This window comes from Microcaecilia unicolor, chromosome 1 (genome assembly GCF_901765095.1).
Source record: "Microcaecilia unicolor chromosome 1, aMicUni1.1, whole genome shotgun sequence".
In the NCBI taxonomy this organism is placed as follows: Eukaryota; Metazoa; Chordata; class Amphibia; order Gymnophiona; family Siphonopidae; genus Microcaecilia; species Microcaecilia unicolor.
The window spans coordinates 45,151,996-45,174,915 of record NC_044031.1 but is presented as its reverse complement, the minus strand read 5'-3'; the positions used below and the strand labels follow the sequence as shown (position 1 = coordinate 45,174,915).

General features: G+C 42.5%; 1 protein-coding gene across 1 annotated transcript in view; it reads left to right on the top strand.

Annotated features, from left to right (window-relative positions):
* The window catches only part of PTPN23 (protein tyrosine phosphatase non-receptor type 23), a 157,639-nt gene that overhangs the window by 2,666 nt on the left and 132,053 nt on the right, over window positions 1–22,920 (top strand). Inside the window, exons 2-3 of the mRNA XM_030196672.1 lie at window positions 13,803–13,877; window positions 17,369–17,496. Coding sequence (XP_030052532.1) covers window positions 13,803–13,877; window positions 17,369–17,496 — 203 coding nt within the window. The remainder of the gene's footprint in view (window positions 1–13,802; window positions 13,878–17,368; window positions 17,497–22,920) is intronic.

The following is a 22,920-nucleotide window of genomic DNA, read 5'->3' as shown; positions in this document are numbered from 1 at the left end:
ACCCGTGTGTGGATACAGGTTCCATCTTCTCTTTCCAGGACGATCCATAAATCTTCTTCCTGGAAAGACAAGTCTGACTTGGATGTCATATCGAAAATGCCCTGCCATGTAACTTTGTAAATCTAAGTGTTTTCAAAATACGCCTCCATGTACCTTTATAAATGGTCTGCAAATAGGTTACTTTAAAAAAATAAATAAATAAAATTACCCCTTTATCAGTGCTTAGGCAGACTGGTTAGGTCACATTGAGTAGTATTTTCAAAGCACTTAGACTTACAAAGTTGCATTGTAATTTATGGATCTTTGTAATTCTAAGTGCTTTGAAAATGAGCCCCCATGGTCTTTATACAGCATTAGTTTGTATCATAGCGACATGGTCTAATGAGTCCGATGCCTGAGAGAGGGCTATATTAATTATAATGTGTTCAGAAGGATTAGCAAAAACGGAAAATGAAGAAATGTTACTCTTTATGTAAGACGGTAGTACTAAATCAACTGAAATGTAGGAGGTCTGGGAGAAGAGAACTTAAAGCTCTTGGAAAGGGGTTATGTTTCCTTTTTCTACGGTGAGTGATGTACAGACCTCTGGTGTAGGTATGAGACCTCTTTTTAGTGACTCGTTAGCTGTTTTATTTGTAAATGTTCAGTTTGTATAAATTAAGGACTACCTTGATACAGAAAACATATAAAATACTCCATTAAGTGGTGCCTCAGGGGTCGGTACTGGGACCAATTCTGTTTATATTTGTGAGAGACATTGCTGAAGGGTTAGAAGGAAAAGTTTGCTATTTTGAGGATGACACGAAGATAGCCAATAGAGTGGATATCCTGGAGGGAATAAAAACCATGCGAAGAGATATCCAAACATTAAAAGAATGGTCAAGGGTCTGGCAGTTAAAATTTAATGCAAAGAAGTGCAGAGTGATGCACTTGGGGTGCAGAAATCTAAAGGAGATGTATCTGATAGGAGAAGTGAGATTAATAAGCTTACTCAGGAGAGGGACCTTGCTATGATGGTGTTGAGGATATCTCAAGGTGACGATTTAGTGTGACAAGGTGGTGGCCACAGCCAGAAGGATGCTAGACTGCTTAGAGAGGGGTATAACCCGCAGAAGAATGGAGGTGTTGATGCCCCTGTACAAGTCACTAGTGAGGCCCCACTTGGAGTACTGTATTCAGTTTTGCAGGCCGTATCTTGCTAAGAATGGAAAAAAAAACCTGGAATCGGTTCAGAGAAAAGCGATGAAAATGTTATGGGGTTTGCATAGCAAGATGTAGTATGAGGAGAGACTTCATGACCTGGACATGTATACCCTGGAGGAAAAGTATTAATCTATAAGCAAACCTTTTCCAGAGACAGGAAGGTGGTAGAACTAGAGGAGATGAATTGAGGTTGAAAGGGGGCTGACTCAGGTATAATGTCAGGAAGTATTTTTTTTCACTGAGAGGGTGGTAGATACCTGGCATGCCCTCCTGCAGTAGGTGGTGGAGATGAAAACAATAACGGAATTTAAAAATGCATGGGATAAACACAGTGGAATCCTTTTTAGAAGGAATGTGTCCAAAGAAGCTTAGCGGTGATCAGGTGGTCACACCAGTAATTGAGAAGCAAAGCCAGTGCTGGGCAGACTTCTACGATCTGTGCACTGATCGTGGCTGGACAGATTTGGATGGGCTGTAGTGGGGCTTTTCTGGGGCTTCGATGACATCTTCAGAAGTTTAGGAACAATAACAGTGCTTGGCAGACTTCTATGGGGTATGCCTGGAAAATGGCATGGACAAAACAAGATGAGGTATACATATGAAGTATCACATCATACCTTATGTACATAAGTAATGCCATACTGGGAAAAGACCAAGGGTCCATAGAGCCCAGCAACCTGTCCACGACAGCGGCCAATCCAGGCCAAGGGCACCTGGCAAGCTTCCCAAACGTACAAACATTCTATACATGTTATTCCTGGAATTTTGGATTTTTCCAAGTCCGTTTAGTAGCGGTTTATGGACTTGTCCTTTAGGAAACCGTCCAACCCCTTTTTAAACTCTGCTAAGCTAACCGCCTTCACCACTTTCTCCAGCAACGAATTCCAGAGTTTAATTACACGTTGGGTGAAGAAAAATTTTCTTCAATTTGTTTTAAATTTACTACACTGTAGTTTCATGTCCCCTAGTCCTAGTATTTTTGGAAAGCGTGAACAGACGCTTCACATCCACCTGTTCCACTCCACTCATTATTTTATATACCTCTATCATGTCCCCCCTCAGCCGTCTCTTCTCCAAGCTGTATAGCCCTAGCCTCCTTAGTCTTTCTTCATAGGGAAGTCGTCCCATCCCCGCTATCATTTTAGTCGCCCTTCGCTGCACCTTTTCCAATTCTACTATATCTTTCTTGAGATGCGGCGACCAGAATTGAACACAATACTCAAGGTGCGGTCGCACCATGGAGCGATACAATGGCATTATAACATCCTCACACCTGTTTTCCATACCTTTCCTAATAATACCCAACATTCTATTCGCTTTCTTAGCCGCAGCAGCACACTGAGCAGAAGGTTTCAGTGTGTTATTGACGACGACACCCAGATCCCTTTCTTGGTCCGTAACTCCTAACGTGGAACCTTGCATGACGTAGCTATAATTCGGGTTCTTTTTTCCCCACATGCATCACCTTGCACTTTTTCACATTAAACATCATCTGCCGTTTAGCCGCCCAGTCTCCCAGTCTCGTAAGGTCCTCTTGTAATTTTTCACAATCCTGTCGCGATTTAACGACTTCGAATAACTTTGTGTCATCAGCAAATTTAATTACCTCGCTAGTTACTCCCATCTCTAAATCATTTATAAATATATTAAAAAGCAGTGGTCCTAGCACAGACCCCTGAGGAACCCCACTAACTACCCTTCTCCATTGTGAATACTGCCCATTTAACCCCACTCTCTGTTTCCTATCCTTCAACCAGTTTTTTTTATGTAATGAGTTTATCTTGTTGGCCTGACTGGGTGGACTGTACAGGTCTTTAATCTGCCATCATCTACTATGTTACTGTGTTACTATGTATCATCTGTAGTCCATGCTGTCAGCTTCAACAGCTCTCCTTTGATTAGGGCAAGTTCCTAGTTAGGAGTCTGGTTTTGAGTTTCTCAGGGATATCCTCTTTGGTTTGTGTTAGATGAGAAGAAGCTGCTCACTTGTGGAAGGATGGCGTGGATTGCACTAGGGAGTCAACCAAGGGATATTTATTAAAACGTTAAAAACAAAGATCAACTAAAAAAACATCCAGTCCATAGAGATGTATAAAAGTGACACCACTTCTTTGGTCATTCCCCCCCCCCCCTTTTTTTTTCTCATTTAGAGGCAGATGCACTAAAGCTAAATGAGCCTTTAATGACCCTCCAACGAGGAAAATTTGATCCGTTGCATGCATCAAAGGGCTTTTACCGAGGAAGCCAGCAGCTAACGAAAACGGAATGGAGATGAGCAATTAGTGTGAAAACCCCATTGAAACGACATGCACTAACCTTTTCCGATTGCCTTTACGCAGGAAAAAGGCAGGAAATCTAACGAGAGGTCTGGACCTCTCGTTAGGACAGCTCTGTGCCAGGAAAAATCATTAAGTGAAAAAATAAACAAACTTTGAGCCAATCCCAGCGCATTAGCAGAGCTAAAAGCGCTGTGATTGGTCCAAAGGACGTCAGAAAACACATCAAATAAAAAAATTAAAAAAGGGTCGGGAGGGGGCAAGGGCGCTCGTCCGAGGCGTCCTGTATGGACGGCCTTGCCCCCCCCCCCCCCGCTACTCCCCACTTTCCGCTGCCCCCCCCCCCCCCCGAAAAAGCAAAATTCTAGCAGCACCGGTCCCCCTCCCTTCCTGTTCCTGTGTTCTGCAGAGCTAACTCCGCCTCCCGTCATTCTTCTGTCCCGTGCCCCGCCCCCGCTGCCCCCCCTGAGGTCGACTACACCGCTCCCCCCCTCCACCGAGACCCCCCTCCCTATTAACGACCCGAGCAGCGCCTCTCACCTCTTTCTGAAGCGCTGCACGGGCAGGAAGATCTGTTGTGTTGCTTGTAGAGTCTCCATGACGTCTCTTCTTCCCTGGCCCAGGCCCCGCCTCCTTCTGACGTAGGTTACTTAAAAAGGGCCAGGGAAGAAGAGACGTCATGGAGACTCTACAAGCAACACAACAGATCTTCCTGCCCGTGCAGCGCTTCAGAAAGAGGTGAGAGGCGCTGCTCGGGTCGTTAATAGGGAGGGGGGGGGAGCGGTGTAGTCGACCTCAGGGGGGGCAGCGGGGGCGGGGCACGGGACAGAAGAATGACGGGAGGCGGAGTTAGCTCTGCAGAACACAGGAACAGGAAGGGAGGGGGACCGGGGCAGCTAGCATTTTGCTTTTTCGTGGTGGGTGGGAAAGCGGCGGAAAGTGGGGAGCAGCGGGGGGGGGGGGCAACGCCGTCCATACAGGACGCCTCGGACGAGCGCCCTTGCCCCCTCCTGGATTTTGCTGACCGGGTAGCCACGTGTATGTGTTGTGGCTTTTTTTTTGTTTGTTTTTACGTTTGCAGCATGCGCAGAGCAGCCAGCAAAACGCTTGGCTGCTCTGCGCATGATTTAGGGGCCGATTACCGATGTGTATTGTGATTCTTTGATACATTGTACGTTTCAATACCGATCTGAGCATGTGTGACTTTTTTTTTTTGGTGCATTCTTCGTTTTTTAAAAATCGTTAGGGACTTTAACGATTTTGATTTTTTTACGTTTGGTTGCTGCATCTGCCTCTTAGTTTTGCAACGAGGTTACTTTGGCTTTTTTGTTGTTATGGATTACACTAGAAAATGTTTCACTGTTAATGATTGTGGTGGGTCTCTCTTGGATTCCCAGTGACCTTTAATTTGGTAGGGTAAGGAGAGGCTTTCTATGCTGACCGCTATCCTCATCTGTCTTCCTTATCTTGCTTAAGTGCACATCACAGATCTAAGCAGTCAGGAGAGAAGGAAGGAGTGCTGCATTACAGCAGTTACAGCTAACAGACTGTTGGAGTTACAAGGCCTCTCATTAAAGTTTTAAGTTGTAGCCTAGTAACTTGGAGCCATGGCACTGATTTCAGCATGCCCATCCCTGGAGGCTAATTATATGTTTGCAAAGCAAGGTAGAAACAGCAACAGAGGCTAGATTGATGGGTTGCATTAATAAGCCAGGGATTTTCATGCAGTTTTGGTGTATGGGGTGTGATGATGTTACTATTGGAGTGACTCATCTCGCCTTCAAGCAGTGAAAACCAAAAATGTTTCTGGTACAAATTAGATGTGATAGCAAAGGCTGGCAGGATGACCTTTTGATTAGGAGGTGGGGTTGTTGTTTTTTTGCTTTGTTTTGATTTCAGTACTAAGAGGAGGAGTGGCCTAGTGGTTAGGGTGGTGGACTTTGGTCCTGGGGAACTGAGGAACTGAGTTTGATTCCCACTTCAGGCAGGACGTACGTGCAGGACGTCAGACTCACAGAAACAGAAGCCTGCGCAGCCACATTGGTGATCTGCAAGGGCCGACTTCTACATGGAATGTTGGAATAGCAACATTCCATGTAGAATCTCAAATAGTAGCAACAGTGGAGGAGTAGCCTAGTGGTTAGGGTGGTGGACTTTGGTCCTGAGGAACTGAGTTTGATTCCCACTTCAGGCATAGGCAGCTCCTTGTGACTCTGGGCAAGTCACTTAACCCTCCATTGCCCCATGTAAGCCGCATTGAGCCTGCCATGAGTGGGAAAGTGCAGGGTACAAATGTAACAAAAATGAAATACATATTATTGGAGATTCTACATGGAATGTTGCTACTATTGGAGATTCTACATGGAATGTTAATGTTGCTATTCCACTAGCAACATTCCATGTAGAAGGCTGCGCAGGATTCTGCTTCTGTGAGTCTGACGTCCTGCACGTACGTGCAGGACGTCAGACTCACAGAAGCCTGCGCGGCCACATTGGTGATCTGCAAGGGCCGACTTCTACATGGAATGTTGGAATAGCAACATTCCATGTAGAATCTCAAATAGTAGCAACAGTGGAGGAGTGGCCTAGTGGTTAGAGTGGTGGACTTTGGTCCTGGGGAACTGAGGAACTGAGTTCGATTCCCACTTCAGGCACAGGCAGCTCCTTGTGACTCTGGGCAAGTCACTTAACCCTCCATTGCCCCATGTAAGCGGCATTGAGCCTGCCATGAGTGGGAAAGCGTGGGGTACAAATGTAACAAAAATAAAATAGATATTATTGGAGATTCTACATGGAATGTTGCTACTATTGGAGATTCTACATGGAGTGTTGCTATTCCACTAGTAACATTCCATGTAGAAGGCTGCGCAGGCTTCTGCGAGTCTGACGTCCTGCACAGAAACAGAAGCCTGCGCGGCCACATTGGTGATCTGCAAGGGCAGGCTTCTACATGGAATGGTGCCAGTGGGGAACTGAGGAACTGAGTTTGATTCCCACTTCAGGCATAGGCAGCTCCTTGTGACTCTGGGCAAGTCACTTAACCCTCCATTGCCCCATGTAAGCCGCATTGAGCCTGCCATGAGTGGGAAAGTGCGGGGTACAAATGTAATAAATAATAATTAAACTGGAAAACAACATAAGTTGTGTAGCTCCTTCCTCATTTCTCTGATTTATATTTCCTGCCTGAGTTTCTGAGTGTTTTTTTTTTTTTTTTGTCATTCTAGCCATTATGCACCTGAGTTAATAGGTGCAGTGCTGTGCTCATCATTGTTGGAACTCCATGTCCATAGGCATCGCACCAAGGCATGGAAAAGAGGTATATGGTATGAAGAACAGAAGAGCAAACTCAAAGCAAAAACAAAAAAAGATTGTATTTTAAAAGTGGCACAATGGTGTGCAAACAGAGCAATTCAAATCTATTATAGCTAAAAAGAGATTAAGACCAAAATAAAACACTGCCAGTATTTTTTGTGCAATATAGGTACGGAGCTAGTAAAGCAGGGAAGCCTCCTAGAACTTACAATGTGACCTTCTTGTGTTTGGTTTTAGACCTCGTGTTGAGGGCTTACAGTGACATACCATATGCTACAGAGTCTTTTAATTTGGACACAGAAGTAGTAACTGGTAAAAACTAAAAAGACTGCATAAACAGACAATGCATGGAAACGTAGGTTAGTTGATAAGACCGACTGCACTACCACCACAAGACTTGCAGTGTGGAAAGCACATTGAATATCAAAAGATATCAGGCTTGCTATATAATGGGCCAAGATTGCTGGGTAAATGTCTCCTGTCGTCCCCCTTCTCCCCCACTGCTAACTCCCGGCTCCATTCCTTCTATCTCGCTGCTCCCTATGCCTGGAATAGACTCACTGAGCCAGTACGTCAGGCTCAGTCTCTGGCTGTCTTCAAGTCTAGGCTTAAAGCCCACCTCTTTGCTACTGCTTTCGACTCCTAACCATGACTCTCTTACTCAACACCCTCACTTATCACCCCTACCACTGCAATTTCCCCACCCCTAACTGTCTGTTCATCTGTCCAATTTAGATTGTAAGCTCTGTTGAGCAGGGACGGTCTTTTCATGTTAATTTGTACAGCGCTGCGTAAGTCTAGTAGCGCTATAGAAATGTTTAATAGTAGTAGTAGTAGTAGTAAGATCAAAGCCAAAAAGACACAGTATTACCTAGACATGCTTGGTGTAAGTGAAACAAGGTAGATAGATGATGGAGCAACAATAATACTGTCCGAAAAGAAAGCTGGGGTGCGCACAAGGTGGTGCAATCTTCATGTCATCAGTTGCAGCTAAGACAGTGATTACATGGAAACCAATTACTGAGAGACTATTTACAGCAAGATATATAGCTCAGCATATTAAGTCACAATTATACAGTGCAATGCACCCATGGAAGTTCCAGAAGATGTGGAGAAGCACAATTTCTACTGCATACTGCAAGACACCATCAGTCACGTGTCGATCTAAATGCCAAATCTGGAAAAGACAACAGTGACTAGAAAAAGACGATGGGAAATGCCAGCATTGGAATCATTTGTTCAGCTGTGTCAACTGAATAACTTAAAGTTCCCACATAAAGACATTCATAAAGTCACATGGCACTCACCTGATGGGCAGTAGGAAAGCCAGATACAGCACACAGAAATTGGAGGAAGGTGAATCAGAACACTGCATAATGTCAGATTCTACAGATGAACTGATGCTGATTGGTTTGTTAAGCCAATTAAGTTATGCGCTTTGTTACAGAATACGCTTGGATTTTGGCGCAGAACGCTAGGTGCACTATATAGAATCTGGGGGATTATGGGCAAAGACCAACTATTTGAACTCTATGACTACCTTACATCCCGAATAGAGTACTTTGTTCTCTAAAAGACAATAGAATGATGATGCCTCAGTTAAAAAGGGCTAGATGAGTCTCAACGTGAGCCAGGGCCTTTTTTTATGTGTCACCTTATATGTGGAATAATTTATCACATTTCATTTGTGCAGAAGTAAATTTTAATAGGTTTTAGGTCCTGTTAAAAGCCATGTTTTCTTAGCAGGCCTTTGAGGTTGAACTGGATAGTAGTGGGTCTGCAGTTCATAAGCATTGTATTAGAGGACATTGATATGAATGTTTGAGACGTTCTTATTTTATTATTGGAGTTTTTAAATAGAAACGTGACGGCAGATAAGGACCAAATGGCCCATCCAGTCTGCCCTTCCTCAGTAACCACTAACTCCTCTTTTTCCTAAGGGATCCCACATGCCTGTCCCATGCTGCCTTAAATTCTGACACACTTCGTCTCCACTACCTCCACCGGGAGGCCGTTCCACACATCCACCACTCTTTCCGTGAAGGAGTATTTTCTTAGATTTCTCCTAAGCATATTTCCTCTAAATTTCTTCCTGTGCCTCCTCATTTCAAAGTTTTCCTTCATTTGAAAAAGCCTCAACTCCTTAACATTGATTCCACTGAGGTATTTTTTTTTTGTTACATTTGTACCCTGTGCTTTCCCACTCATGGCAGGCTCAATGCGGCTTACATGGGGCAATGGAGGGTTAAGTGACTTGCCCAGAGTCACAAGGAGCTGCCTGTGCCTGAAGTGGGAATTGAACTCAGTTCCCCAGGACCAAAGTCCACCACCCTAACCACTAGGCTACTCCTCCACTCCATTTAAACTTCTCTATCATATCCCCCTCTCCTGCCTCTCTTCCAGCGTATACATGTTCAGGTTCATAAGCCTGTACCCATATGTTTTATGACTGAGACTGCTTACCAGTTTTGTAGCCACCTTCTGGATTGATTCCATCCTGTTTATATCTTTTCGTAGGTGCGGTCTCCAGAATTGCAATCAGTAAATGGGGCCTCACCAGAGACTTATACAGGGTCACTATCACCTCTTTTTTTTCCTGCTGGTCATCCCTCTGTTTATGCATCCAAGCATCCTTTTGACAGTCACCTTTTCCACCTGAATGGCCACCTTAAGGTCATCAGACACAATCAACCCCAAGTCCCGCTCTTCTTTCGTACACAGAAGCACTTCACCACCGATATTGTACCATGCCCTTGGATGCTTGCAACCCAGGTGCATGACCTTGCATTTCTCAGCATTAAATTTTAGTTGCCAATTATCAGACCATTCTTCAAGTTTTGCCAGATCTTTCCTCATATCATCCACATTCCCTCCGGGGCAGAGAAGGGCGACGAAAATGATAAAAGAGATGGGACGACTTCCCTATGAGGAAAGGCTAAAGTGGCTAGGGCTCTTCAGCTTGGAGAAAAGGCGGCTGAGGGGAGATATGATAGAGGTCTATAAAATAATGAGTGGAGTTGAACGGGTAGATGTGAAGCGTCTGTTCACACGTTCCAAAAATACTAGGACTAGGGGGCTTGCGATGAAGCTACAATGTAGTAAATTTAAAACGAATCGGAGAAAAGTTTTCTTCACTCAACGTGTAATTAAACTCTGGAATTCGTTGCCAGAGAATGTGGTAAAGGCGGTTAGCTTAGCGGAGTTTTAAAAAGGTTTGGACGGCTTCCTAAAGGAAAAGCCCATAGACCGTTATTAAATGGACTTGGGGAAAATCCACTATTTCTGGGATAAGCAGTATAAAATGTTTTGTACATTTTTGAGATCTTGCCGGGTATTTGTGACCTGGTTGGCCACTGGTGGAAACAGAGGCTCGATGGACCTTTGGTCTTTCCCAGTATGGCAATACTTATGTACTTATGGTTTCCACCCTATTCCAGAGTTTTGTATCATCCGCAAAGAGACAAACCTTACCAGACAGCCCTTCCATAATATCACTCGCAAACATGTTAGAAGCAGCTGGCCCGAGGACTGACCCCTGCGGTACACCACTGATAACATCCCTGTCCTCAGAAGAAGCTTGGAGAACAAGGTTCTGGACCATGGAGTTCTTCAGGGTTTGGTGCTATCACCAATTTTGTTTAATGCCTTTTTGATCTCGTTAGCCACCCTTATTCAGGAAGCTGAGATGTGTGTAAATCTATGCAGATGATATTGATATTTGGGCGTCCATATTGATTTCCAATAGAGTTTTGCAGAGCAGGTTTCATCAGTTTGCAGAGCCGGTGGTGGGAGGGGGGGCTGGTTGGGAGGCAGGGATAGTGCTGGGCAGACTTACACGGTCTGTGCCCTGAAAATGACAGATACAAATCAAGGTAAGGTATACACAAAAAGTAGCACATATGAGTTTATCTTGTTGGGCAGACTGGATGGACCATGCAGGTCTTTTTCTGCCGTCATCTACTATGTTACTATGTTAGTTTATACAAAAAGGATTTGGTGTTCTATGACAGCTTAGGGCTATTAGAAATGAAGATGTTTTTCATATCCTTATCCACGCATTCCTGATGTCGAAACTAGACTGTAGTAATTTGATTTATGCAGGTCTGGTGTTGGGGAAATTAAAGCGATTGCACGCGCTCCATAATGAGCCATCCATTTATTTTAAAAGCCATGTTACTCCATTGTTTTTAAGGTTCTGCTGACTTCCGGTGAAGTGGAATTTAAGATACTTGTGTTAGCTCATAAGGCTTTGTTTGAACTTCTGCCTCATTATTTATCTTCTTTGACAGTTCTATATGCTCCCAATAGGTCCCTTAGATTGTTAAATGGTAATAGGATGGTTATGCCTCATGTATCTCGAGCACTTTTAGAGGCAACTAGGGATAGTGCGTTTTTGTGTTTGGCTCCAGCACTTTGGAACAGGCTACGTATTGCTTTACAGAAAGAGGATTCCTTGAAGAATTTTAAAACACACTTTTTTAAGCTAGCATTTAACTTAATAGAGTAATGAGATCTGATTTCTTCTGGGAATGACTGGTTAGAAAGAATGATTTTTTTTTTCTTTTAGCTTTAGGTTTTTTGGTTGAACGGTAGACTTCAGTTTCTTAAATTAAATTTCCTTCATAATTTGTGGTTTTAAGTTTTATTGTAAACCGCTTTGCCCTCTAATTCTATAATCTTGCATGCACATTTGCACACTATCAGGCTTATTTTCAAAAGAGAAGGATGCCCATCTTTCAACACAAATCGGAAGATGGGCATCCTCACGGGGTCACCCAAATCGGCATAACTGAAAGCCGATTTTGGGCGTCCCCAACTGCTTTCCGCCGAACTGCATTCAGCCTTTCAGCGCATCTCATTTACACGCTATAAACATATGTGACTATTAATAACGACTTTTGAGCATCGCGCCTGAATGAAAAACAGAGAGAAGATAGAAGGCTGTGAAAGGAAGTGAGGAGGGAATAGGTTGACTGGGAAGAAGTGAGAATGGAAGATATGAGTTTATCTTGTTGGGCAGACTGGATGGACCGTGCAGGTCTTTTTCTGCCATCATAGGATGTGGACTGGATGCATTGCCCATACCACATTACTTAACCAAATATATATATTTTCAGTTTTTAGTGATTGAAAAAATATTGGTTTTGAAAATGTGTGTTTCTGTATTTCTTACATCTTTGTATTTTCCTCAGCTCAATAGAATATGCATTTTTTTCGCTTGTGTTGTACAGCTCACAGATACTGTGGCTTCTCGGGATTTCCGTTTCTAATTTTTAGTGCTTTATTCTGTATTTTACTGCTGGGTTGGGCTGTGTATGTGATCAAGGTGAGGAATTCTGCTGGGGATCCACAGCAGTCTGATTTGTTCAGCTGCTTCAATAAGAGGTGTACTGGTGTTATATTTGCAATGGTCAAAGGTACAGTTCTTGCTATTCGTATCTGATGGTACTGTTAAGGTATAAAAGGTTTGCTATATTGGTTCTAAGTAGCTTATTTGTAAGATTTTATTTCACAAAGCATGTAGCAGTGGAGGGATTTGGTGGTATTGTTATTGAGGTAATACCAGAATTAGAATTTTTTTTATTTTATTTTTGTTACATTTGTACCCCGCACTTTCCCACTCGTGGCAGGCTCAATGCGGCTTACATGGGGCAATGGAGGGTTAAGTGACTTGCCCAGAGTCACAAGGAGCTGCCTGTGCCTGAAGTGGGAATTGAACTCAGTTCCTCAGTTGGGAATCGAACTCAGTTCCTCAGTTCCCCAGGACCAAAGTCCACCACCCTAACCACTAGGCCACTCCTCCACTGTTGCTACTATTTGAGATTCTACATGGAATGTTGCTATTCCAACATTCCATGTAGAAGTCGGCCCTTGCAGATCACCAATGTGGCCGTGCAGGCTTCTACATGGAATGTTGCTAGTGGAATAGCAACATTCCATGTAGAATCTCCAATAGTAGCAACATTCCATGTAGAATCTCCAATAGTATCTATTTTCTTACATTTGTACCCCGCGCTTTCCCACTCATGGCAGGCTCAATGCGGCTTACATGGGGCAATGGAGGGTTAAGTGACTTGCCCAGAGTCACAAGGAGCTGCCTGTGCCTGAAGTGGGAATCGAACTCAGTTCCCCAGGACCAAAGTCCACCACCCTAACCACCAGGCCACTCCTCCACTCCTGTTTTCTGTTTGCATGACAAATTGTAATGGGAAATATCCTAGCCCTGCTTGGCAAAAAAAAATATATATATATGTTGATATTTCAGTGTGATTTGGGGACCATTCATCCAAGTCTTGAATAACTTTGCCATCAAAAATAAGCACTCCTAGCATGGGGATCAAGCAGCCAATAAACTTTCATGCCGCATTTGATCACCCCGAGTTCATCGCCAGTCCCTAATTATTAAACCTTAATCTTCTTACATTATTAAACTTGATGCTCTTAGCGAGACTCAACTATCATCCCAAATCTTTAACTTCTTAATAATATAGTAAGTCACTTTCAGTGAGTAAAGTTGACTGTGGAGGGTTCTTCAATCTGACATGTCACATGTTTCGCCGACTCTCAGCTTTTTGAAGGATGACCCCCCACAAATTTCAACACCTACCATATATGCCAACAGCATTGCTCTAACTTTCCAGCACTAGTCTCAGATTTCTCACTGATAGAAGTGAAGATTCAAATCTTTTTGCAAGAAAACATACAGTTTGATAACTTGGATTTCAATAAGTTAATTTTTTAAAAATGTATAAAGAGTAGTTTGTATTTTCCTTTGTATATGATATTTGGGCTCTTTTGTTCAGCTGCATATTGTATTCAGTGTGTTGCACAGGAACGCAGTCAGGTGTGTCGCACATAAGAAAGGTTGAGAACCACTGCTCTAGAGAATCTTAACAGTATGCTTTCAGGAACATTCAGTCTCTGGCTGATCACTGGCATGACAGGGCACTGTTTCATTTCATTTATTCCAGTTCTTGCTATGATCTTTGTTTTGTCTCCTTCCCCCAACAGTTTGTTCTAAAGATTTACGGAGAGAATCCGGAGAATTACAACGAAGAGCTGAAGAAACTCGAACAGCTGAGACAGGTAAGAGCTCTAAGGATTCCTGGTATGGCTCTTAGGGGAGGGGGGGGATTGTGACTCCTTTTTCAAATCTCTTACCCCGATTCAGTAAATGGCACCCAAATTAGAGCGTCCAAAATTGCATGTGATCCTGAGATCCATGCACAAATTAGTTAACGAGCCATTAACAATGTCACAGGGAGGACATCTCTGGCATGGTTTAGTTCAGCATACTCTGTGTTTTCCCCATGGCCTCTTTCTATTAAAGACCATCCTGTAGCATAAGTGCCTTTGCAAGAAACACATTCTTTATTTTGAGTTTCCTAAAACAAAATATAGTTTTAGCGTAGGCATCCTGATAACTGCAGTATTCCTGTAGCTTTCGCTTAAGCATCCCAAGTAACTCTACAGTACTCCCTTGGCTTCCATACTCTACCACATACTGGAACATCTCTTTGACTGTCAACTTATACTACAGACCCCCTAAGCATTTGGGGAAACAGAGGGGTGCTCTCCTTCAGCCCCTTCTGATCAACTGGATTATTCTCTCACCTTTTTTGGTTCCGTTAAGTAGTTTTCTTTTTTTCGCCTTTGCTACGTCCACAAACTTTCTTTCCAAGTGGGCCCATAGTCAAACTGAGTTCGATTCCCACTTCAGGCACAGGCAACTCCTTGTGACTCTGGGCAAGTCACTTAACCCTCCATTGCCCCATGTAAGCCGCATTGAGCCTGCCATGAGTGGGAAAGTGCAGGGTACAAATGTAACAAAACAAAAAAAAAACTCGCAAGAAAACTGCAGCCCTGGCTTTTCTTACCTTTTTCCACCAGGGCTAAGCCAACTAAATAAACCACATGGCTCTCTGTTGTGGAGCAAAAAGGTTACAAAATAAAGCATTTAAAACTTAGCTTCATTCCTGGTCCCCTTCTGTAGTATTAGGTCTGCACCTTTCATACCTTTGCTCTCAGGCCTCGCCCACTTCCAGGGCCTTAGGCCTTTCCACAGCTTTCTGGCCCAGCATCTACTTTGGTGTTCTTCCTGCCCTGGGTGGGAAGCCTGTTTGTTCCTACTGGCCATCCTTGAGTGAGTTCTCTCCCTCTCCTTCCTTCACTGTCCAGACTTTTCTTATGCTAAGGAGGAAGTTTCCAGAGAGATGTCTGGATAGCCCTGCCCCTTTTGAGCCATGCTTGTTCCCCTAAGCCACAGGTTTTCAACCTAGTCCTTGAGGCACACCCAGCCAGTCGGGATTTTCAGGATATTCTTATTGAATTTAATACATTCACAAGACATAGGTAAAGAAATTCCATTATAGTTGTAACATACAAATCATGTAATATATCACAACTATGAGTTATTTCAAAACTATTTATTATATGTTGCAAAATATACTAAAACACTATAAAATCTGAAATCATATCATTATAGTGCTATTTATCCAAACAACCTAGAAACATGACACTAATAAAACATCACTCATATTAAACCACATGGCACCCACACCATGCTAATCAACGGGATTAATAAAAGTTTGATCAAACAATGATGTACTTATCCCAACGATGTTCCAACAGTCTGTCTTGAAGAATTCAAATTGACTCTCACCATGATGCCAAGATGTGATGATTAAAAACTTCTCCATAGTCAATATTTGGATTAGCTGAATCAACTTCTCTTAGTGGAGCGAAACATGAACCGTGTTGGATGCCATGTGGTTTAATGTGAGTGATGTTTATCAGTGTCATGTGTCAAGGTTGTTTGGACAAACAACACTATAATGATGTGATTTCAGATTTTATAGTGTTTTAGTATATTTTGCAACATATAAATATTTTTGAAATAACTCATAGTTGTAGTAATATATTACATGTATTGAATTTAATAGGAGATATCCAGAAAACTCCGACTGGCTGGGTGTACCCCGAAGACTGGGATGAAAACCCCTGCCCAAGGCCTTTCCTTCTCCCAACACTAAGGCTAACAGGGATTTTCTAATCTCTTCCCACTTTAAGGTTCCTAGTTCAGATTTTCTACCTCTCTCTCAAAGCTTTCCTAAGCCCTTGTGCAAGCAGCAACAGCACTGCAGATTGTCACGGACCTCTTACTCATCACACTGTTAGAGCCAATTAATGTCAATAATTGATCGTTAATTTGATTCACATGTAGATCTGGCTACATCCGATTCAGTATGGATCCTTAAACAAATCCTCCTCCTGCATGCAACCCAAAATGGGACAGTTGGCCATGGGAGGGGCATGGGCAGTCGGGTCACGCACAGTGTTTATAGAATTTAGGGGCAACACGCCCCCAAGTTGTGCACCAGGTTTCAGTTGGTATAAGTCCTCTCACCCAAGGTTGGGCACCAGAATACATGCTCAGCCCAGAGCACTCTTTACAGAATGGTGCTGAGCACGCATTTTTCTCAGCACCTAATTTTCAGTGCCATTTACTGAATCCAGCCCTTAGTGTCCATGTTGTTCTTCAGCATTATTGCATTAGTACTCCTCGATGGGTTGTGCTAAAGTTAAACCACTTTTTATTTGGATTTAGAACACACCTTTTCAGTAGTAGCACAAGGTGAGTTCCATGCGGAGTACAGTAGGCATTTCCTGTCCCTGGAGAGCTTACAGTCTGTTGTACTTAAAGCACTGGAGAGTTGAATGAGTTGCCCAAGGTCGCAAGGAACAGCAATGAGATTTGAACGCTACATTCCCTGGTCTAATCATTAGGTTACTCATCCACTTTCATATTTCCACATTCCTTTATGGCTGGATTCATCTTTGCATTTTCATGCCAGGTACCGCCACACCAGACAATGCTAATGGTGATTCAAGTCATGGCCTTTCATTGCCTTCAAGGACCAGGGAATCCTCTATCCTGTCTGCATCAGGATCTCTGACATCTAGATTATTAAAACATGGAACAGACCTTTAGCAGAGCGCATAGGAGCCAGGACAAGGGCCAAATTCAAGTATGGGCCATGCACAAAAAGGCCCGTAGTGGGAGAGGGAAGGCGAAGTCCTGTGAAAAGTACATTAAAGAAGCGGACCAAATAGTCTTTACCTGAAGACATTATCTTACCTGTGTTTTTCTATGAGGTTTGGCGTATATGGACATTGTACAAACCAGTCTGCTCCTGCTTCATGTGCTCTCATTTGAACATAGTCCAAACCTGTTTGCTCCCATGAGTTCAGGGAAAGGCTAGTAAAAGCAGCTAAGAGAATTTCAAAACTAATGACTTGGCAGTGAATCGATCTACTGAGACACCTAATATTAGTTTTTACAGTATGCACTTTTCAAATATTTTCCAGTACCAAGAGAGTAAAGCTTTCTTTTAATGACTGTTTGGGGAGTCTGTGGGCCCATGTTGCTCTCTAATGAGAACTCTGAATACTGTGTGCATCACACTTAATCCTGTTGACTAGAAAAGGAGACTTCAGTACCTCCTGTTGGTGAATGGATGGGTGGTTCCTAAACTTCTGATGTGGCAGCTCTTGTTTTTCTTTCTTCACTCTCTTAGAGTGCGGTGAACGTTCCTCGAGACTTTGAAGGATGCAGTATTCTCCGGAAGTATTTTGGTCAGCTTCATTACCTGCACTCTCGAATCCCTATGGGATCAGAGAATGAGGCAGCTGTCCCTATTACCTGGTAAGTCACTTGGTTTTCCAGTGTTGTGGGGAAGGGGAGAGATATCTACAGAACACCTTCTGAGAACTGACTCAACTCCCAGCATGCTTTTCATGGTTAGAAATTCTTTCAGAATAATTATAAATGAGGACCAATTGCATTTGGGGGATGTCACTGTGTTGATAGAGTGCTCTGGCGTTTGGTGGCATCAAACTGCACCACTTAAGATACAGTACAGGTATCAGCAGGAACAAACAGAGTAATGTGGTGACACCTCTTGATGAAATCCCCTGAACTGCCTTCTGTAGCCTGAAAATTTGTTATATGGTGTTCTAGGCATGTGCTGTATTTTCCACTCTGATATCAATTGGATGCCTCCCCCCCCCCCCCCCCCCCCCCCGGGCAAAAGAGGACTTAACACACTTTTTTTTTAAAAATAAATGGAAGCATAATAGACAAAACATAGACCATGGAATGCACGCAGGCTAGTGTGAACTCAGGGGGCCTCTCTGAGGTATTGGTGGGACCTTCATCCCGAACAGCAAGTATGCTTCTGTCTCCAAGGCTCTTCCAGAGTGCCATTAGGCCTCTGAGAGATTGGGCCAATGGATAAAGCATGAAGGACTAGGGGGATAGAGCAGACACTCGATCACAAATGCACTGCTGACCAAACAGCACCAGAGCCACTTCCTAAATTAAGCAAAACTGCAGTGGCTCCAGCCTCCACTGTGAGAACACACCTACATACTGGTCACCTGTGGGGCACCAGCTCCGCTTCTGGCAGGTCTTCTGTCCAACCCCTGCAATATGTGGCTGACAGAAACATGGCTGCTGATTTCAGCCCAAGCGCTCCCGTCTCTCCCCCCACCCTACAGGCGAAAGGAAGCACAGCTCACTTAAAGGGAAATGCCCCTGAGGAGACACCTACACAGCAGGGACACAAGTTTTCTCCACCCAAATCAGTGAGAACCCTCCAGTGCTCTCCCTCCTATGTGACTAACACCTGCAGTGGACACTGGAACTATCTCCGCCCCTCCACGGGGAAACAAGAGTATTCTCAGCCTAGAATCACCAAGAGTAGAGAAAGGCAGTGCCTGGCCTATGACAGATGTGAGCTGGGGCTGAGCTGTGATTGTGTGGATTGGAGGTGGTTGAGCAGATTCATGTTTGGTCCCAGTCTTTGGAGGCAGTGGCTGCATTTGTCTTTTTTTCCCCTTATTCTGAATGCTTTGGCCACTCTCCCAGAAGAAGTATTAGAACTCATTAGGGAGAGACAGAGAGGGAAGGACCACTGAGACTGGCTTGCTCACAGCAGGTTGAAAGAGGTATGATGGAGTGGATGGGGGAAAAAAAACTTACTCTGGGGACAGGAAGAGTATGGAGTGCCAGAAAGACATTCTGCAAGGGCCACAGCTGATTCACAGATCATAGTTACTGGCTTATGGGGGGAGGGGGAAAGAAGAAATACTGTAGTGTTTACTTAGTGGCAGCTTGCTGCACTGAAGGTCAGGGTAATATGGGGACTTGCTAAGGCTGGGACAGAAGATCACTGCAGAACTGGATGCAGGAAGCTTGTGTTTCTTGACGTCAGAACAGAGGAGCAGCTTCAAAGGTCAAAAATTTACATCAGGCATGGATGTTGTTCAAAAATACCATCCTGGAAGAAGCCCAGACCAGATATATTCCACATATTAAAAAAGGCAGAAGGAACGCCAAACAACAACCGGCATGGTTAAAAAGTGAGGTGAAGGAGGCTATTAAGCTCAAAGAACATCCTTCAAAAAATGGAAGAAGGATCTGACTGTAGATAATAGAAAACAGCATAAGGAATGACAAGTCAAATGCAAAGCACTAATAAGGAAGGCCAAGAGAACCTTTGAAAAGTTTGTAGGCAAAAACACATAATACATTTTTTTAGGTACATTAGAAGCAAGAAACCAATAAAAGAATTAGTTGGACCACTAGATGATCGAGGGGTTAAAGGGGCAGTCAAGAAGACAAGGCCATAGTGGAGAGACTAATTTAGGGGTGGGCAACCACAGTCCTTGCATATTCATTGTAAAAATCTTGAAAACAGGGCCAGATTGTGCCCCTCAAGGACTGTCTTTATCCACCCCCTGGACTGAATGAATTCTTTGCTTCGGTCTTCACTGAGGAAGTTATGAGGGAGATACCCATGCCAGAAATGGTAATTAGTGGTGGTCAGAGGAACTGAAATTCTGTAAACGTGGAAGACACAATGAAGCAGTTTGACAAACTAAAGAGTAACAAGTCACCTCGACTGGATGAACTAAAAGCTGAACTTGCAGTTTTATTATTAGTAATATGTAATTTATCTTTAAAATCAAGTGTGGTACCAGAAGATTGGAAGGTGACCAATGTAATGGCAATTTTTAAAGAGGTTCCAGAGATGATCTGGGAAATTATAGACAGGTGAGCCTGATATCAGTGCTGGGTAAAATGGTCTTTACCATTATAAAGAACAAAATTAGGGATATGTTTACTAAGGTGCATTAGCATTTTTAACATGCCTGTAAATTTAAGGCGCGTTAAACGTTAACGATCCTATATAGTTTTATGGGCGCATTAGCGTTTAACGCATGTAAACCATTTACACGCGTTAAAAACACTAACGTGCCCATCGTGCTGCTTAGTAAACATAGGTCTTACTGAGCATAAGCATGGATTAATGGAACAAATCCAACATGGATTTAGCCAAAGGAAATCTTGCCTCACCAATTTACTACATTTCTTTGAAGGGATGACTAAACATGTGGATAAAGGTGATCCAGCTGATATTGTATATAGATTTTCAGAAGTTATTTAAAAAAAAGTACCTCATGAATAACTCATGAATGCCTGGATGACCCCCCTTCTTTCATCTAGTTAAATTGGAGGAAATCTATTTTTTATATTGTAGGTCCTTAATTATGAAATATGTTGCCTGCAAGCCTGAAGTATGTATCTCTTAAAACTTTATTTTAACAGGCACTTGATGGCTTTTAAACTTTTTTTTGTATGAAAATAGCAGTATGATTAGTTTATGTGGCAGAACAGTTGATTGTTGATGTCGTATTTTTTTTAAATTTATTGTATGTTTTATAATTACGTTTTATTTGTACCCCTAGAATCATTTTAGATAGTGCAGGTTATAAATTTTTAAAATAAATAAATAGAAAGTCATGGGATAGGAGGTGGTGTCCTATTGTGGATTGAAAATTGGTTAAAAGGTAGAAGACAGAATAGTTTTAAATGGCCAGTAATCTCAATGGAGAAGGGTAAATAGGGGTCTGTGCAGGGACCGTGTTTTTTTTTTTTTTTAAGGTTTTTTAAAAAACATATTTATAAATGATCTGGAAATGGGAATAACAAGTGAGGTAATTAAATTTGCTGATTATTCAAAGTTGTTAAATCAGAAGAGGATTGTGAAAAATTACAAGAGGACCTTGGGAGACTGGGCATCCACATGTCAGATGACGTTTAATGTGAGCAAGTACAGAGTGATGCATGTGGGAAAGAGGAATGCAAACTATAGCCATCTACTGCGTTGTTTGGCTCATTCAGTTAAATTGCATGTACAAATTTGTGTGCGCAATTTTTTACAACTTTTATAGAATTCAGGAGTAAGAGTCACTGTCCAGAAAAAGTCAGTAGGTGTCATTACTGAAGATGTGTTTTGAATCTCTCTACTCAGTGTGCATCAGTGGCTAAGAATGTGAATAGAATCCTTGGAATTATTAGGAAAGGAATGGGAAACAAAACTAGGAATATTATTATGCCTTTGTATCACTCCATGGTGCGACTGCATGTCGAATATTGTGTGCAATTTTTTGTCACCGCATCGCAAAAAAGATGTAGCAGAATTAGAAAAGGTACAGAGAAGGGTAACAAAAATGAAAAAGGGTTTGTGATTACTTACTTATGAGCTAGGGCTCTTCAGCTTGGAGAAGAGACTGAGTGGAGATGTGATCGAGTTCTGTAAATACTGAGCGAAGTGGAATGTGTAGACGTGAGCTGTTTATTCTTTCCAGAAATACTAGGACTAGAGGGCACGCAATGAACCTACTGAGTAGTAAATTTCAAGGAAATTGGAGAAAATATTTCTTCACTCAGTGTGTAATTAATCTCTGAAATTCATTGACAGAGAATGTGGTAAAAGCAGTTAGCTTAGCAGGGTTTTAAAAAGGTTTGGAAGAGCTCCTGAAAGAAAAGTCCTTAATCCATAATGAAGCTTTACTGGAGAGAATCCACTGCTTATTCCTGGGATAAGCAGCATAAAATCCGTCTTTTTGGGATCTTGCCAGGTACTTGTGACCTGTGGATTGGCCACTGTTGGAAACAAGACACTGGGCTTAATGGTCCTTCAGTCTGTCCCAGTATTTTATGTATTTAATTAGATTTTGCTCACACCTTTTTCATTAGTAGCTCAAGGTGAGTTACAGTCAGGTAGACTGAATATTTCTCTGTCCCAGGAGGGCTCACAATCTAATTTTTATACCTGAGGCAATTGAGGGTTAAGTGACTTGCCCAAGTATGGTAGTGCTTTGTACTTAATGTATGTGCTATAAGCATTTGGACATCATTCGTTTCTCTGCTGACTTTAGAGAGAACAGCAAACGGCGGACAAGGTGGCTGCTTTACATGAATGAGGTCAGCAGAATACTTCCCTATCGTGATGAAGGAAGTTTATAGATATTTCCAGAAACATTTAGTCCAGTGATTATCAAATTTTTTGCCAATATGAGGCCAGATGGTGCCGAGAACAAATTATTACTCAAACATCATTAAAAGCAGCATATTCATTCGGTTATTTAAAATTTCATTTATATGTGAACTGCCTTGATTTTCTTTGAAAGGCGGTATATCGCATTCATTTAAACAAAAGCAATTTCAAGAATTTGACCACAGAAAATCAGTTTCAGAATTTCTTTTTTGATTGGACAGACTATGAGTACCTTAGAGACTGCTTGAACGCCCCCCCCCCCAATGTTTCCTGTTGTGGATTAACCTCTAAACAAGATGTTAAGATTGGATATAGTTCTTAAAAGTCATTTTATTTGCATAAAACAAGTTTTGCGTGTGAAAACAGCTTGTTACCAAATTGTCCACAGTATATACAAGTATAGGGTTGTGTGTAATGGTATTTTTCACATTCTTTTACCTTTGATGAGCAAAGGTGTTCCCAGGGTTGGATCTGGGGCAGTATTTGGACTTATGCACATACTTTTGGATTTCCAAATTTATGTGCATAAATTTTCATGGAAAGTTTGCATATACTGTGGACAATTTGGTAACAAGCTGTTATTGAAAGAATGGTACCCAATACAAAAAACAATCAACCAACCAGCAGTCAGTACAATGATAATTTAGAAACTAATATAATAAAGCAGACAACTAGTCCTTTAAAAGAAAAATACCTTTCTTTTCCCCCTAACTCTTCCCAAC